Source organism: Ascaphus truei, chromosome 2 (assembly GCF_040206685.1).
Source record: "Ascaphus truei isolate aAscTru1 chromosome 2, aAscTru1.hap1, whole genome shotgun sequence".
NCBI lineage: Eukaryota > Metazoa > Chordata > Amphibia > Anura > Ascaphidae > Ascaphus > Ascaphus truei.
The window spans coordinates 471311860-471329164 of record NC_134484.1 but is presented as its reverse complement, the minus strand read 5'-3'; the positions used below and the strand labels follow the sequence as shown (position 1 = coordinate 471329164).

General features: G+C 52.0%; 1 protein-coding gene across 5 annotated transcripts in view; it reads left to right on the top strand.

Annotated features, from left to right (window-relative positions):
• Window positions 1-4520: 4520 nt before the first annotated feature.
• The window catches only part of LOC142488359 (uncharacterized), a 34086-nt gene continuing 21301 nt past the window's right edge, over window positions 4521-17305 (top strand). For 3 of the 5 annotated variants that reach the window (XM_075588789.1, XM_075588787.1, XM_075588785.1), the window contains exons 1-2: window positions 9751-10134; window positions 11596-11693. In XM_075588789.1, coding sequence (XP_075444904.1) covers window positions 11675-11693 — 19 coding nt within the window. In that variant the 5' untranslated portion in view covers window positions 9751-10134; window positions 11596-11674. Of the gene's footprint in view, window positions 4544-9750; window positions 10135-11595; window positions 11694-14489; window positions 14784-17305 lie in introns of those variants that run through there. The other 2 variants (XM_075588786.1, XM_075588788.1) reach the window with 2 other exon arrangements.

Genomic DNA, 17305 nt, shown 5'->3' with positions numbered 1-17305 from the left:
ACTTGGGGTTAAAAAGACCCCCACCCAATTTGAAGTTCTGAAAATAACAGATGTGAAACCCAACACTGAAGATATGCTGATGGAAAAAGGTCCAAAACCCATCACCGCTAAAGCGGAGTTGCTGTCTTCACAGGAAAAGGCCAAACAGTCACTGGCAGGAATATGCAATGAGCTGACCAAAGTCAAGGCTCTTTTACAGGGTGAAGGAGTCTCTGAACACAAGGAGATAGTGAGGTACCAGTCCTCAGGCCCAGATGGCCTGGTAATTACCCCAAAAAGAAAATGCCTAAATTGGAAGGCAAGAAAAAAAAAGGGGGAGGGAAGGGCCGACGTCAGACATTTTGGCCAAAGATGCTGGTGCACGGGAATGGTGCACGGGCCGCTCCACAGGACAATGTTTCGCTGGGGAGAGGGATATGTGACAGAGTCACTAACACAGTAGGCTGGAATAGTGAATGGAGAGACGCTGCAGCCAGTTCACAGAGTGTTAATCTCCTCAGACAGAAAGAAGCACACCTGCAGCCTAATTAAGCAGGAGGCCTGAGAGACTGCAGGTTTAAAAGCAGGAAGTGACACACACACAGAGAAATTGTTTTTCCACAGGAAGGTGGAGAGAACTCTCCCGGCTAGGAAGCCGTTGCTGTTGCTCTGGTTCCCCAGTGCTGCAAGGAGCTAGGCTGCTGGGACCAGCTGGGACCCCAACCCAGGATAAAGATCAAGATCGCTGCGAGGCTGGACACAGCCTGCTCCCCGGAACCGTGTTCCTGTTGCTACTGGAGCGGCAAAACAGATAAGACTTTATTCTTATACGTATCGTTATCCTTTGTGTAGCATGTTTTGGGCATGACCAGATTAGCTGGCTGTCCTGTTAGTAAGGGCTCAAGAAGTGAGTTAGTGTCCCTAACGGGACTAGGCTTTAATTTTCAAGAAAGTAGTTTCTTAAAGGGACAGTGCACCCATACTTATTTTGGTTGTGGCTAATAAACCACTAGTGTTTAAAGTTTTCCTATCGTGTCTAGCGTCTTACTGACCCCACCTCGAGGCCGTCCTGCCACAAGGGTCAGTGTGTGGTACGTGCAGGGTCAGTGTGTCAGTGTGTCTCAGTGCAGGTCAGTGTGTCTCAGTGCAGGTCAGTGTGTCTCAGTGCAGGGTCATTGTGTCCGTGTCAGTGCAGGGTCATTGTGTCTCAGTGCAGGGTCAGTGTGTCAGTGTCAGTGCAGGGACAGTGTGTCAGTGTTAGTGCAGGGTCAGTGTGTCAGTGTTCTCAGTGTGTCAGGGTCAGTGCAGGGTCAGTGTGTCTCAGTGCCGGGTCAGTGTGTCAGTGTCAGTGCAGGGTCAGTGTGTGGTAAGTGCAGGGTCAGTGTGTGGTAAGTGCAGGGTCAGTGTATCTCAGTGCAGGGTCAGTGTGTCTGTGTCAGTGCAGGGTCAGTGTGTGGTAAGTGCAGGGTCAGTGTGTCAGTGTGTCTCAGTGCAGGTCAGTGTGTCTCAGTGCAGGGTCAGTGTGTCTCAGTGCCGGGTCAGTGTGTCAGTGTCAGTGCAGGGTCAGTGTGTGGTAAGTGCAGTGTCTCAGTGTGTCTCAGTGCAGGTCAGTGTGTTAGTGTTAGTGCAGGGTCAGTGTGTCAGGGTCAGTGTCCGTGCAGGGTCAGTGTGTCTCAGTGCAGGGTCAGTGTGCCAGTGCCAGTGCAGGGTCAGTGTCAGTGCAGGGTCAGTGTGTCTCAGTGCAGGTCAGTGTGTCTCAGTGCAGGGTCAGTGTGTCAGTGTCAGTCCAGGGTCAGTGTCTTAGTGCAATAAAATTGGAGGTAATACTGGACACCTATGGTATCTTTTAAATGTATTTGGGGAGGTGGGGGTATCTTTTTAATGTATTTCGGTGGTGGGGGTATATTTTAAATGTATTCGGGGAGGATGGGGGTATCTTTTTAATGTATTTGGGTGGTGGGGGTATATTTTAAACGTATTCGGGGAGGTGGTGGTATATTTTAAATGTATTCGGGGAGGTGGGGATATATTTTAAATGTATTCGGGGAGGTGGGGGTATATTTTAAATGTATTCGGGGGGGTTGGGGTATATTTTAAATGTATTCGGGGGGTTTGGGGGTATACTTTAAATGTATTCGGGGGGCTTGGGGGTATATTTAAAATGTTTTCGGGTGCTTGGGGGTATACTTGATATGTATTCGCGGGGCGTGGGGGTATTTTTTATATGTATTCGCGGGGCGTGGGGGTATTTTTTATATGTATTCGCGGGGCGTGGGGGTATATTTTATATGTATTCGCAGGGCGTGCGGTTATATTTTATGTGTTCGGGGGGCGTTGGGGTATAATTTATGTGTTTGGGGGGCGTGGGGTTATCATTTATGTGTTCGGGGGGTGTGGGGGTATAATTTATGTGTTCGGGGGGCGTGGGTGTCCAGTATTGTGTCGAGTATTTTTGGACAAGCCACCTGGCAACCCAGGGTGGGGGATCCTTTTTTCGGGGTGTACAGGGCTTTGCCACGGCCCTACCTAGGACCAGACAGATATGGACAAGAGGAGGGCACTGGCCCCCTAAGTAGTAACTGTCACCACCCCAGGGGCAGAGCAACTCCACCACAGCTAAAAGGCTGGGGGGAGAAAATCAGTTACTTAAAGACAAACATACACATATATAACTATGCCCTGCTAAAAATGCTCAAAATGATTCAAATGTAATCCAACCCCCCCTATCTCTCCACCTTCATGCTGTTCACGCCCCCTCCCCCCTCTCTGCCCCCTCCACCGCTCCGCCCCCTCCCACTCACAACTTAACCTCCTCACCTCCCCCTTCCTCACACCACCTCTCCCCTCCCCACAACCTCTCCCCTAACCCCCACCTGTCCCCCCCACCTCTCCTTTCCCTCCACCCTTCCCCTCCCCCCACATGTCCCCTCGCCCCCAGTTCAGCCACCTCTCCCCTCCCACCTCTCCCCACTACCTCCCTCCCCCCACCACCCTCACTCCCACCTGTCCCCTTCCCCCCACCTCTCCCTACCACCTGTCCTCCCCCCATGCCCCCAACCTTCTCTCCCTCCCCCCACCCCTCCCTCCCTTCCCCCGACCCTCCCCCACCTCTCTCCCTCCCCCAACCCCCCCACCTCTCTCTCTCCCTCCCCCCACCCCCCACCCCCCACCACTCTCCCTCCCCCCACCCCCACCTCTCTCTCCCTCCCCCCCACCTCTCTCTCCCTCACCCCACCCCCAACTCTCCCTCCCCCCCACACCCCACCTCTCTCTCCCTCCCCCTCACCCCCCACCTCTCTCTCCCTCCCCCTCACCCCCCACCTCTATCTAGCTCCCCCCACCCTCCACTTCTCTCTCCCTCCCTCCCCCCCACCAAACCCAACCCCCCCACCTCTCTCCCGCCGCACCACCTCTGGATAAGCCACCTGTCAAACCCTACCCATGCGTGCTCACCAATGCTAAAAATCTCCATTCTAAGTCTAGCTAGGAGGGCTCCGCTCACACTCCCCCGCCCGGAAGTGGAACCCCAGCTCCGCTCGCTCTCCCCCCGCCCGGCACCCCGGTTCGCGTCACAACCGCTCGCAGCCTAGAAGTGCAGCATTTCCGGTGCCTGCTGCTGCTAGTGAGCGCGTGGGTGGCTGGGAGCGACAGTGTAGGCAGGGCCCCGTGCACTGCTCTGCCTGCGGGCCCCTAATGTAGTTAAGATGGTCCTAATGTGATCCACGACAGCCAATGACACTGCTGTTTCCCTTGGAAGGGAGATATATTCGCATGCTGGGAATGCAGAGGTCAGTCAAGATCCGGACAGAGAGGGTGCAGGTAGGGTCTCCTTTGGACTAGGCCAGGATTGCCCCCTAGGTCCCAGATAGTTCCCCTGAGTCCCAGTAGACACTGTGAGCATTGTGTACTGTAGGGAAAGGCCTCAGATAGGGACCTTTTCACAGTAGTAATAGTGTGAGATATGCTGCAGGACATTGCCTGAAGAGAAGTGCAGCCTGTTGCAGGGGAGCCTACCAAGACTCCTTGATAGAGACTATTTACAGGGGTACACTCCAAGGGAACCCCCTCCAGAGGCATCCGCCTAAGGAGCCCCCACCCCTCGTGAGAGGAGCAGCAGATTCCAGCGCGAAACCTCGTCGCGGATTCTCTGAGTCCCAAGTGTTGTCCTGGTCTGGACTGAGACCAGGAAGGTACTTTCCACGTGCACCAACGGGCCCCCACACACAGGGAAGCGCGCTATCCCACACACATCCTAGGGGGAGGGATTGGCTTGTGCACTCAGGGGTTAAGTGCCCAGGCACTCCAGTACTTTGGGGTTTCCACCCGGGAGGTGTTGTTGTGGGGTGATATTCTGCTCGCTATGTTATGTTGATGGTGCATGCATAAGGTGTGTTCAGTAAATACCGTTCTTATATAAAGGTGTGTAATTATTGTGTATATCGGTTCCGGTGAGGGGCTTCTCCCACTACGCTGGGATCCCTCGCCAGTGGAGGCGCTGCATCAAGATATTAAGTATTCCCCAGGCTCCCAGTGGTGGAGGATCAGGCCTCCTGGCAGCAAACAGGTAACAGCAGCACGGTTGGTTTCTGTACCAAGGGGGAGGGAGGGTTACAAGGGCTACATAAACATAAGGGGGAAAGGGGGAATGTAGTGTAGCCGGGTCCCCCTCTGCCTTGCGGACGCCCTCCGGGTACTCACCGCGGCGGTCGGGAGCAGAGCGGCCGCTCGCGGGGAGGTGCGGGGGCGTGCGCGCGCACAGCACGCCTCTCCCTGTAGAGTGTGGGGGTTGCCGGGGAAGCGTGTGGCCGGTTGCCCGGTGGTGCCTGCCGAGGGGGCCACCATCTTGGATTGCGCACGCATGCGCAGTAGCACGGAGCGACAGGAGGCAAGGAGACAAGTCGCGCATGCGCAGTGATAAGCGCGTGAACCCAGACCAATCAGGAGAGGGCTCCAACCAGGGACTACAAGACCCATGAGCCTTAGGGGACCCCACGTGATGCCAGGGAGCCTATAGGGCTGCAGGATCTCCCTGCACAGGAGATGGATACATTTTGCGGGGTTTGAGACAGGCAGTCAGCGCCAGGAGAGGCTAAGGGGAAGGAGGTGAGAGTGCAGGGGTCAGTGACCCACTGCACTAGGCCAGCAGCCCCCTAGGCCTCAGTTAGCCCTGAGCCACCGAGTAGTTTGTGTTGCTTCAGGGACAGGCCCCAGGTTAGGGACCCTGCCCCTTACTATTACAGTGCTAGTTAGGGACACAGCGGACGCTGCGCTTCCCATCTAGAGGCTTGGGATCAAGCCTACTCCGCAGCGATAGCGGAACTGTATCAAGGGTGGACCGCCCTGACCAATCATCTCACCGGAGGAAACGGACGTCGCCCGGAAGTCATCTGATCCTTTGCGAAGACCTGTTGAATGCCCAGGTGTTGTCGCACTGGGCAGGTATCCTTAAGCACGTGCACCACACGAGTACTCGCACATAGTGGCAGCGCTGACCACGGGACAAGGGGGGTTATACTGTGGACACGGTGTGGGGGTACACGGTGGTGGGAGTGGGGGTTACGTTATACCCTACTGCAGTGCTAACATTGAATGTGATTGGTATAGAGAATAAGTTATGTGCATATGTGTAGTAAAGCCAGTCCTGTTTTAAACCCGTGTGCTTATCGTGATTGTTTCCTGTGAGGGCCTCCTCCCACTCCGTTGGGATCCCTCCCAGGTGGAGGCGTTGCACCACGAGATTGTTATATGTATGTACCCCAGGCTCCCCGAGCGGAGGCTTAAGCTCCTGAGAGCCATACAGGTAATATACAGCATCAGTAGCGTCTGTATTCACAGGGAATACCCGTTACATTTGGAGGCGCTGCTGAGATCAGCCCTGGGGTGCCCTATTCAGTAGTTCACGTAGTATCGTATCAGTCAGCATGCCTGCGCTCATGCCACAACAAGTGGGCGACTGGGCCGAGAGACTAGGAGAACTCCTGCGACACGTAGTCGCCGAAGGAGGGGTACCTGCCGATGTACCCATGTTTACTGTCTGCAGTGCAGTAAGGACACTACCTGGTCTGGCGGGAGCCCGCCTTATCAGTAAGCACTATCACCTTGACCAGCAAGTGAACACTCTACTACTGGCCACAGAACAAGCCCTACACACTGATAGAGGCCCACAAGTAGTGTATCTACCAGAGACCTTACCGCAAGGGTACCCTCTCATTTGCCCTGGAACAGTCTCCAGTTACGCAACTTCCCCTACCAGACATGCGGGTTGGGAAGGCAAAGATATGGCCGCCAGTACTCTCATCAGATCGGACGTATCCCTACCCCGAGTGACTTTCTTTTCTGATACTAGGCAAGGAGCCACCAGCTGGGCCTGTAGCCCGCCAACATCACCGCCCCCTAACAGATTAATGAGCAGCTTCACACCAACCCCTAACATGCAGGGAGCAGGGATCGCAAGTCCCCCAGCTAGTGGCGGCTCCATGCTGGGAGTGACATTCCCGCAGCTTGTGGAAGCTATAACTACGTCAGCACAAGCTCAGAATTACCGGAAGCTGAAGGCGTTTTCAGGAACGGTTCTTATCCCCGCAGGTGAGAAAGGCATCGAGTCTTGGAAGGAACACACCCTCAAGGTGATCGATGAATGGCCCTGCTCTGAAGCGGTAAGACGGCAGAGAATCCTTGAAAGCCTCAGACCCCCGGCATCCACCATGGTCAGTGCACAGCGCGACCAAGACCCTGATCTCTCTGCTCATCAGATGGTAGACTTGTTAGTCCAGATTTATGGCAAAGATGAAGAGGAAATTGAGCTGTGGTTCAAATATTATGGTCTCAGACAGACATAGAAAGAAGACCTGTCAGATTTCCTTCAATGAATTCAGCTGGTACTTTGGAAATTGCGAACATGGACGAATACCGGCGCAAGCAGTTCCTCCGAGGGGCCATTCCCACGCATCACATAGTGATTATGATTAGGTGCTCACTAATGGAAGGGCCTCCCCCTACATTAATGGACATTTTGGGGCTAGTCAAGGGACATGAAGCTACATACATCCACCAAGGTCAAAGAACAGCTTACGAGTGACATTCAGGGAGCCTCCGCTCGCCAGGTCAAGAAACCTGTCAAAGAAGAAGAGGAGCCACCCAAATCGCCCTCAATGAAATTTCTCCAGAGAGTGCACTGAAGGAGTCAGCCAAGAGAAAAAAACTCCAAGTAAGGGAAGCTCAGCTAGGTCCATGATCTGCCGGATACAGACCACAGAAGCTAAGATATCTGAGGCCACTCCTGCGCCTCTCGAAGCTTCTACTGACCTAAGCCCCGACTATGGAACTCCACCAGGAGATGCTTACAGTCAGGTAGGCCCATCTGCACTAGGCCAGCAGCCCCCTAGGCCTCAGTTAGCCCTGAGCCACCGAGTAGTTTGTGTTGCTTCAGGGACAGGCCCCAGGTTAGGGACCCTGCCCCTTACTATTACAGTGCAGGTATCGTTAAGCACGTGCACCACACGAGTACATCGTGGCAGCGCTGACCACGGGACAAGGGGGGTTATACTGTGGACACGGTGTGGGGGTGGGAGTGGGGGTTACGTTATATCCTACTGCAGTGCTAACATTGAATGTAATTGGTATAGAGAATAAGTTATGTGCATATGTGTAGTAAAGCCAGTCCTGTTTTACACCCGTGTGCTTATTGTGATAGTTTCCTGTGAGGGCCTCCTCCCACTCCGTTGGGATCCCTCTCAGGTGGTGGCGTTGCACCACGAGATTGTTATATGTGTAACGGGTATTCCCCCCCATCCAATCGCATATAGTGTGTGTGTGCGGGGAACCTAATGTTACCTGGTATGGTGCGTTATACCTGTCAGGCTCACAGGAGGCCTGAGCCTCCGCTAGTGAGAGCCTGGGGTGAATCTCTGGAACGTTCTCGTCGGTCAGCGCCTCCACCTATGTAGGATTGTAGGAGTGTTGAGTGGCCCTCAAATAGGAACATCCATAAAGTAACCAGCCCACACCAATAAGTTATGGCTAAAAGGGTTTACTATATGGCAAATAACACAACATAACATACTTCAACAATATGACATTGACAGTGTCCCTCTATAACACTCTCTTTGCTTAACATCAAACAATATATGAATAACAGTGCATCACTCTGAATGCATACCATCCCCTCACCCACATGTCCATCATCACATTCCCCTCAGTCTCTTGAGTGTCCACAACAATAAAGACCAGTGTGAGTGTGAGGGATAGCGCTTCCCTGTGTTGGGGCCCGGTGGTGCACTTAATATATACTACCTCCCTGACCCTCCCTAAAATCCTTAGAACTCAGCAACACCGCACAGTGATCCCACGGCGTGCTGCGCTGCTCTCTTCAGGAATGGAGGCACACGCTGACTCCACAGGGAAGGGAATCTCCAGCCGGGAAGATCCTTTATCACTGTCTCTGATACACGCTGTACTGACAGTCAGGTACTGTCAGACAGCAAATCCTCTCACTCTCTAAATATGGTGAAGGAGTCCCAATCCTAAGGCCGACCCTATACCATACAGCTTCCTCTGGTGTCATAGGGAACTAACTGGGCCCTGGGGTATACCTCTACCCTAGTCCCTGCACGCAGAAGAACTCTCCCTGTAGCTTCTGTCTGATCCCAGACTCTGGCAGCTCACCACATGCAACTGGCACTGGTGATATCACACACACTGAACAACTAGAAAGCAACCCCCCTTCTTCCTATGAGGGGCCTCTCACTGACACAGCCAAAGCTAACTGCTGTGGCTGCACTGCAAGCCACACTGTCTCTTCTTGTCAGAGCACACAGCACTGCAGATGAGGGCTGGGTCCCTTCCTAAGGTGCCTTCCCTATGAACTTACCCACTAACCTAGTGGGGAGTGGGGCCTACCTTAGCCTGGGGTGTCTGGGGCCTAGTACAGCAGAGTACTGCAGCTGTGTACACTACCTTCCCCAATCGCTTCCTGGATCCAACTGACAAAACCCTGTCTGCACACAACATTGTTGCAACTTTGCAGCATGAGAAGCTGCCAGCTCTATTGGCTTCAATGCTGCCTGTGACCAGGGTGAAAGTGCAGTCCCCAGAGGCTGCTGGGAATTGTAGTTCTTGGTACAGCTCTTTCCTATGGGGACCGCGTGCGCGATCTTTACTGCGCATGTCTGAAGCTGTAATAGCCGCCGCTACAATTAACTGAGCATGCGCAACTTCCAAGAGCTCTTGCACACATGTAATAGCCACCTCTATGCTTGCCAACCTCTGTGCATTGCACGGCCCAGGTGCGAACTCCCGCGCCAACCTCAACATGGCCGCCGCGATTGCTCTGCTTATGTGCAAGCCTCCGCACATGCACGAACACATTAAACATGGTGGCGTCCTGCCGCAGCTGCCACCGGGAGCCCCCGGGAACACGCTTGCCCCCGCAGCAGCACACACGCAAGGGGAAAGAAACCTGCAGACAGGGGGACCAGAGGGACCCTGGCTACATATGTATGTACCCCAGGCTCCCCGAGCTGAGGCTTTAGGCTCCTGAGAGCCATACAGGTAATATACAGCATCAGTAGCGTCTGTATTCACAGTGAATACCCGTTACTGCTTTAAATGCACATTGTGTCTGCACAGAACAAGCAGGGGAGGTGTGAGCACAAACAGAAGATGACAGGAGGGAGGGGAGGGACCGAGGGAGGGGGAGGGACCGAGGGAGGGCACAGGAGAGAGGGGAGGACACAGCTAGAATGGGGAGGGACCACAGGAGAGAGGGGAGGACCAGCTAGCAGGGGGATGGGAGGGACACAGAAGGGAATATCTGGTTTACAGGAGAGAGACGAATAAATATGAGGTGTCCCCTCCCCAGGTACAGACAGGGCTGTGTTATCATGCAGGAGAAATGAGCAGCTGCTGAGGGGCTGATAAAGGAGGGGCAGAGGATAAACGGGGCAGTAACCCCCATAAGGGTAGTGGGACTGTCCTCTTCTCCTGCACAATAGGAAGCTTCAGACATTCATTAGCTGCTCACATCCCGGCCTCCTGAGATCTGCAGTCTGGGCAAATAGCCACTAATGTACTGGGCAGCAGGGGACTGGGACCAGTGAGGGAGGAATACAGGGAGTAATCACAGGCCGGCAGGACTCACTCACAAGCAGCAACAAGGTAATCATGAGAATATATTATATATCTGCTTAATCCCTATTTATGATCTATAACACACACAGTTATGGTGGGTAAAAAAAGTGACAAAAACCCTCCACTGTAAAGCATATAGCAAATGGAAATATTACTGTGTGCTGATTTGCATGTCTTAGGCTGGGGCCATAGAGGGGGGAGCAGTGCTGAGGCGCGCGGACGCTGAGGCTCGCCTGCTGAAGCTGTGCGATTTCATGCACATGCAGGCGAGCCAGCAGGCGCGATCGGGAGGCGAAAGGAGGTGGTGGGAGGCGGGGCAGTGACGTCGCTGGGCCAATCGCCCGCGATGCACTGACGTCAACGTCATGGCGCCGTGACGTTGACGCTGCTTCGCGCTGATTGGATGTTTTCAGCTGACAGCGCGCTGAAAAACAGCTTGGCTGTCGGCTGAAAAATCCAACTCAGCACGCCTGCGGACGCTCGCGTGAGCCCCCTCTAAAGACATCTTCATTGAGGATGCAGGGGCTCAGCGCTGAGCGTCCGCACGGCTCAGCACGGCTCGTCCTTCTATGGACGCAGCCTTAGACAGGTCTGCAGCCCTGCCTCTCACCATTATCCCCCAGCACACACTGTACCCATTTTGGCTTTATTTTTGATAAATAAATCATGACACTGTGTAATATGTTATGTGTTGTTGTTCATCTGAGGTTGTATTTACCTAATTTTAAGACCTGCTAAGGAACAGATGATTGTTATTATGTCCTGATATGTAAAACCATAGAATTCAAAGAGGGTGTTCTTTCTTTTTCACACCACTGTACTACTCATTTTAGGGACCCTGCAGAGAGAGAAGTGGGTCAGCTCGATGGCTGTGTGTATTAACCCTTGTCACATACACAAGTCACAGGCTCACTAGTGTGTCATGTGTGACAACTGATAAGAAAATGAGACGATAAGGGGGTGAGGCGATCAAACCCCTATGTAATATGGTGAGAAGTGGGGTCAGGTTAGAGGGAGTTACTGCATGTTCTGCATTGCCCACTTCTCACTGTATAAAATAATAGAGAGACGGTGTCAGTGTGGAACAGAACTGCTGGACCGGAGAGCGTATCGGGAGCTTTTATCAAAGTCTCTCTAACGCCAAACTGGAGCACCAGATGTATCTGCTTCTTTTATTCATAGTATAGAACTGGACAGTATATTAATATGTTTTATTAAAATGACTTTGCTATTCTATGGCTGTTGATCTCTGACTTTTTATACTTTTTTTTTTTACTACATAATTGCGTTACATAATCCTACACCACTGATGGATTTTGCACTGTTTGAAATTAAGTTCCTGTTTGAGGATGGACCATATGTTTGTTTAGGTGCCTCTGATGTTTGGGTTGTTTTTGTGTTCAAAATCTTAGGTTTGGAAGCTTATACTAAATTCTGTAAATTTGTCCAATAAAACAAAACATTTCTTCTGTTTCTTTTTTTATCCAGACACAGCTGATATCCAACAAATATAAATCAAGGAACCTCATATCTCAGCACCTCCAGAGGAGCGCTGCTCACTACCAGCATGGATCCACACGTGTTAAGTGAGTAGGGGAGCTATTTTGGTGGCTTTCAAATCTGCAAGGAGGGAATATCTGGTATTTTGCAGTTATGCGACTTGAACACCCAAACTAATCTTGTATAAACCCCTAACTTTCACGGCTCTACAAGGGCGTCACATCAGAATAATCCATAAGGTAAATGCTCAGTCTCTCAGCCATATAGATGGTGTGGGCCGGGATTGGATTAAAATGTGGAATACAAACGGCTCTTTTATAAACCAAAGTATGTTTATTGAACGCAGTCTATAAACACTTCACATAGATATACACAGATAACATGACACAATACACGCAGCAAAATATAAGCGCTTTAGAGAATCATCCTCTAGTAGGTTCCGGTCCTATCTAGAGGAGGTACTTATCTTGTGTTACCCGTTGCCAAGGACGAAATGGAAACTTCTTTCATGGAGACAGCGATGTGCTAAGAACTTTCATAATTGGCTATATATATATATATATATATATATATATATATCATCAACGTATATTGAATCAGCCAATCAATATATTGAATCAGCCACTCACTCACAAGCAGCAACAAGGTAATCATGAGAATATATTATATACATATATATACGTATATATATATACATATTAGTTTCCTGTTAATCCATTGGTGACTACTGCCATAGGGACAAGTTCCACCCTTCAGCTGAGATGGGACAGAAATCTACCTGTGGGAGGACCATAATTTGCCATCCTTTCCTGCCCAGGTATTTTTTTTTCTGTCCTACCTAGCTGAGGTAGAGGTTAGTGGTTTTTACGTAGTATATTGGGGGCTTACCTGATTACCTTGTTATCGATACAGGGGAGTTGTCTGCCTCTCTCTCATGCTATTGCCTGGATGGCCGCGCTCCAAGGAGTTGGCTCTTCCGGGGGCCAAAAGACGGTCATGCTGCAAATAGCCGCTTCGGCTCGCAGCTCCTGAAGCCGCTTCGGCAGGTGAGTGCTTGGTACCACGTGGACGCACGAGTAGCAGGGAGGAAGAGTGCGCAAAGCCGCATGGTGTCAGAGAAGATATTTAAAATAAACTGAGGATTTAAAATTGCCAAACAAGCACATGCTCTCGCTGCCCTGTTATTCTCGCAGGAGGATTAAGAAGTGTAGAGGACAGTACACACTAGTCTGCTCAAGTGCAACAAGTAAAGGTGTAACTGCTGTAAGCCTACCATACGTACAGCTAGTCCTCGTTATCCAACGTTTCACTTTACAACTAATGGCATATCCAACGCTTTACAATGCAACCCTAAGGGCTGTTTTATCGACGCCAGAATGCGTTATCCAACTCCTAAATGCGTTATCCAACGCTAACCGCCACGGATTAACATGGGACTCACTTTACAACGGTTTCACTATCCAACGCTACTTCCAGAACGGATTCCGTTGCATAACCAAGAACTGATTGTATAGGCACTGCTCACAATGCTCACAATGGAGAAAGGTCGAGCAGATAACATCATGCAAATACTGCAGAAAGTTGTATCATTGTGTGTGTGTGTGTGTGTGTGTGTGTGTGTGTGTGTGTGTGTGTGTGTGTGTGTGTGTGTGTTCATGGCTCAAAGTCAACTGGCAGCAGCCAGATCTGCAAAAACACAACACCCACAAGTGTGACACTTGAAATAACACAGGGATTGACAAACTACTGTAGATCTTATGACATTTCTTCCTTTATGTCAAAATTACAATATTCAACCCCTGCTTTTATACTCTGCATGTATGCATATTATAATCAACTGACCTTTCCAAAATCATTACATTATACAGATCAACCCCGTTATAACGCGATCCGTTACAACGCAAATCCGCTTATAACAACACAATTATTGGTATCTTTAATACTTTATTGTACAATGCATACAATTGTACATTATTTCTAACGCGATCCGCTTATAGCGCAATTCGATTCTTTGGACCACAAGCACAGCGTTATAAGGGGGTTGAGCAGTATACAACTGCACTGAAATGATTGCCCTAAAGTTAGTAGCAGTACTCTTGTGATTTTTGTTTTAAAAAAAAGAGATGGCTATAATTACTGATATACATATTGTGTCAGTACTCCAGGCTTATAACAGGAGGTTCCAGTGGCCAGAGCATCTACAGAATCTACTGTTAGAACGAAGGTATGCGGCAAAAACCCAATTGATCCTATGTCGGATTTCATGTCATGGATGCACAACATGGTAACTAACCCAGGTCATTGAAGCAGCCTCTTTAAAGTCTTTCCATGACAGGCCAGAAGCGGACAAGATCATTTACTAGCCTGGAAAGCTGACAAGATTAATCTTCTGAGAATTCAGAGGGCGAACAATTCAGCAGGATGGAACTGGAAATGGAGGGAAAAAGGAGACCAAAAAGCGCACCAGCACAAACGGAGCAGGAAGAACCCAGGACAAAAAATGATTAAAAGGGCACTTTAATGTGACAAAAGACCCATCCAACGCGTTTCGAACGTCACAGCGTTTTTCAACGCTGTGACGTTCGAAACGAGTTGGATGGGTCTTTTGTCACATTAAAGTGCCCTTTTAATCATTTTTTGTCCTGGGTTCTTCCTGCTCCGTTTGTGCTGGTGCGCTTTTTGGTCTCCTTTTTCCCTGTATTGCATTGAGTAGCTGCACAGCCTGCCTGCCTGCCCTACCAGGATGTGAGTATCTGTATATTTTTCAGGGGAACCTGCGAATGAGATTGATGGTGAGTGGGTTGCACCACACACCACCTGTCTTCAGGAGGATAGTACCCATTATATGATACAATAGGTACTATATTAATTGTTAGTACCCTGGTACAGTGGTCTGGCTTATTATCATTTTGAGATATACCTGCATTTGAGCGCTTCAGCTATTTTCCATACTGGAACTGGAAATGGAATCTTCAGAGAATGAGTTTTCAGCAGAGGAAGAATCGTCCACTTTTGGTCTAGCCACTTCTCAAGGCAGGAAGAGAGATCTTACAGACCGAGGACGAGCATTCCCTTTCGGAACTTAGAGATTGCCTATTCAAGTTCCTTCCTGGTCCAATGGAGAGCGGTCCCAGCCAGACAAAAAAAGCTGCTTTGACTCAAGACTTCCAGTGCAGGTAGGAGCTCAGTGGCCAAAACAGCAGGGGGCAGGCAAGGAGGCGTCTGGTTCATAGGTAAGGGTCCAGGGCTGGTGGCAATAATCAGATGGGTTCACAAGCAGGGGTCCAGGGCAGGTGATAAAAATCATGGTCGGGGTCGGCAGCTGGAAATCCGCAGGGGCAGTGCAAGAACAGATGAAGAAAAGCCTAGTGCAGACAAGGGCCTTTTTATTCAGGGGCACGCACAAAGTACAAGGACTGGTTCAGGCAGAGGTCAGAGAACACAAAGCAAATGCCAGGAAGAACAGGAAACTATAAAGACAGACAGGGACAGAGGACAGAAGCACCAAGAGGAGAAGAGGAAAACCCAGAGCAGACAGAAAACACACCCAGTGGGCAAACAGGAACTGTGTCTGGGAGCAGGAAGACACAAAAACACACAGAGTGCCTGCCCAGCCTACCGATATGGTTATAACTTTCTAGAGTGGTGCTGTCAGGGTATACATATTGGATAACACGAGAGAGAGAAGACCCTACTAGGGCTCTAGCGCGTGCATGTGTACCATTTTTGCGGAGAGGGAGCGCGAGGGCTGGTGCGGCAGGCAGTGCTAAGACTGGAGGCGGCTGCGGGCAGGAGCACTCCTGAGTCTGTGCAGCCTGTCCCTGATTGGAGAAGCGGAGAGCCAATCAGAGGACAGCGGGGGCGGAGCTACACCCCGGCGGCCCTGAGAAGTCTGTGTCCTTCCTAGAAATAAGGTAAGGACACAGATTGGGGGATGGGGCAGGGTGAGATGGTGACAGGATGGGGGGGTATGGGTGAAATGGTGACAGGATGGGGGGGCAGGGTGAAATGGTCACAGGATGGGGGGGGGGCAGGGTGAGATGGTGACAGGATGGAGGGCAGGGTGAGATGGTGACAGGATGGGGGGGGCGGACAGGCTGAGATGGTGACAGGATGGGGGGGGGCAGGGTGAGATGGTGACAGGATGGGGGGCGCCAGGGTGAGATGGTGACAGGATGGGGGGGGGGGCAGGGTGAGATGGTGACAGGATAGGGGGCGCCAGGGTGAGATGGTGACACAATGGGGGCATCAGGGTGAGATGGTGACAGGATGGGGGGCACCAGGGTGAGATGGTGAAAGGATGGGGGCGCCAGGGTGAGATGGTGAAAGGATGGGGGGCGCCAGGGTGAGATGGTGACAGGATGGGGGGGCCAAGGTGAGATGGTGATAGGATGGGGGGGGCAGAGTGAGATGTGACAGGATGGGGGGGCCAGGGTGAGATGGTGACAGGATGGGGGGGCCAGGGTGAGATGGTGACAGGAAGGGGGGGCCAGGGTGAGATGGTGACAGGATGGGGGGGGGGCAGGATGAGATGGTGAGTGGATGGGGGGGCCAGGGTGAGAAGATGACAATGGGGGGGAATAAGATGATAATGGGGGGCGGGATGAGATGGTGATGGGGGCCAGCCTGGGGAGATGAGATCATGATGATGGGGGATATTTTAAATGTATTGGGAGGGTGGGGGTATATTTTAAATATATTGTGGAGGTGGGGGTATATTTGATATGTATTGGGGAGTTGATGTGAGGGAGATGGGACATGCAGGGGGTGGGGGTGATGTGAGGGAGATGGGACATGCAGGGGGGGTGATGTGAGGGAGATGGGACATGCAGGGCAGGGGGTGATGTGAGGGAGATGGGACATGCAGGAGGTGGGGGTGATGTGAGGGAGATGGGCCATGCTGGGCGTGGGGGTGATGTGAGGGAGATGGGACATGCAGGGGGTGGGGGTGATGTGAGGGAGATGGGACATGCAGGGCAGGGGGGTGATGTGAGGGAGATGAGACATGCAGGGGGGGTGATGTGAGGGAGATGGGACATGCAGGGCAGGGGGTGATGTGATGGAGATGGGACATGCAGGGGTTGGGGGTGATGTGAGGGAGATGGGACATGCAGGAGGGGGGGTGATGTGAGGGAGATGGGACATGCAGGGGGGGGGTGATGTGAGGGAGATGGGACATACAGGGGGGGTGATGTGAGGGAGATTGAACATGCAGGGGGCGGGGGTGATGTGAGGGAGATGGGACATGCAGGGCAGGGGGTGATGGGAGGAAGATGGGACATGCAGGGCAGGGGGGTGATGTGAGGGAGATGGGACATGCAGGGCAGGGGGGTGATGTGTGGGAGATGGGACATGCAGGGCAGGGGGGTGATGTGTGGGAGATGGGACATGCAGGGCAGGGGGGTGATGTGAGGGAGATGGGATATGCAGGGGGTGATGTGAGGGAGATGGAACATGCAGGGGGCGGGGGTGATGTGAGGGAGATGGGACATGCGGGGGGTGGGGGTGATGTGAGGGAGATGGGACATGCAGGGCAGGCGGGGTGATGTGAGGGAGATGGGACATGCGGGGGGTGGGGGTGATGTGAGGGAGATGGGACATGCAGGGCAGGCGGGGTGATGTGAGGGAGATGGGACATGCAGGGCAGGGGGGTGATGTGAGGGAGATGGGACATGCAGGGCAGGGGGTGATGTGAGGG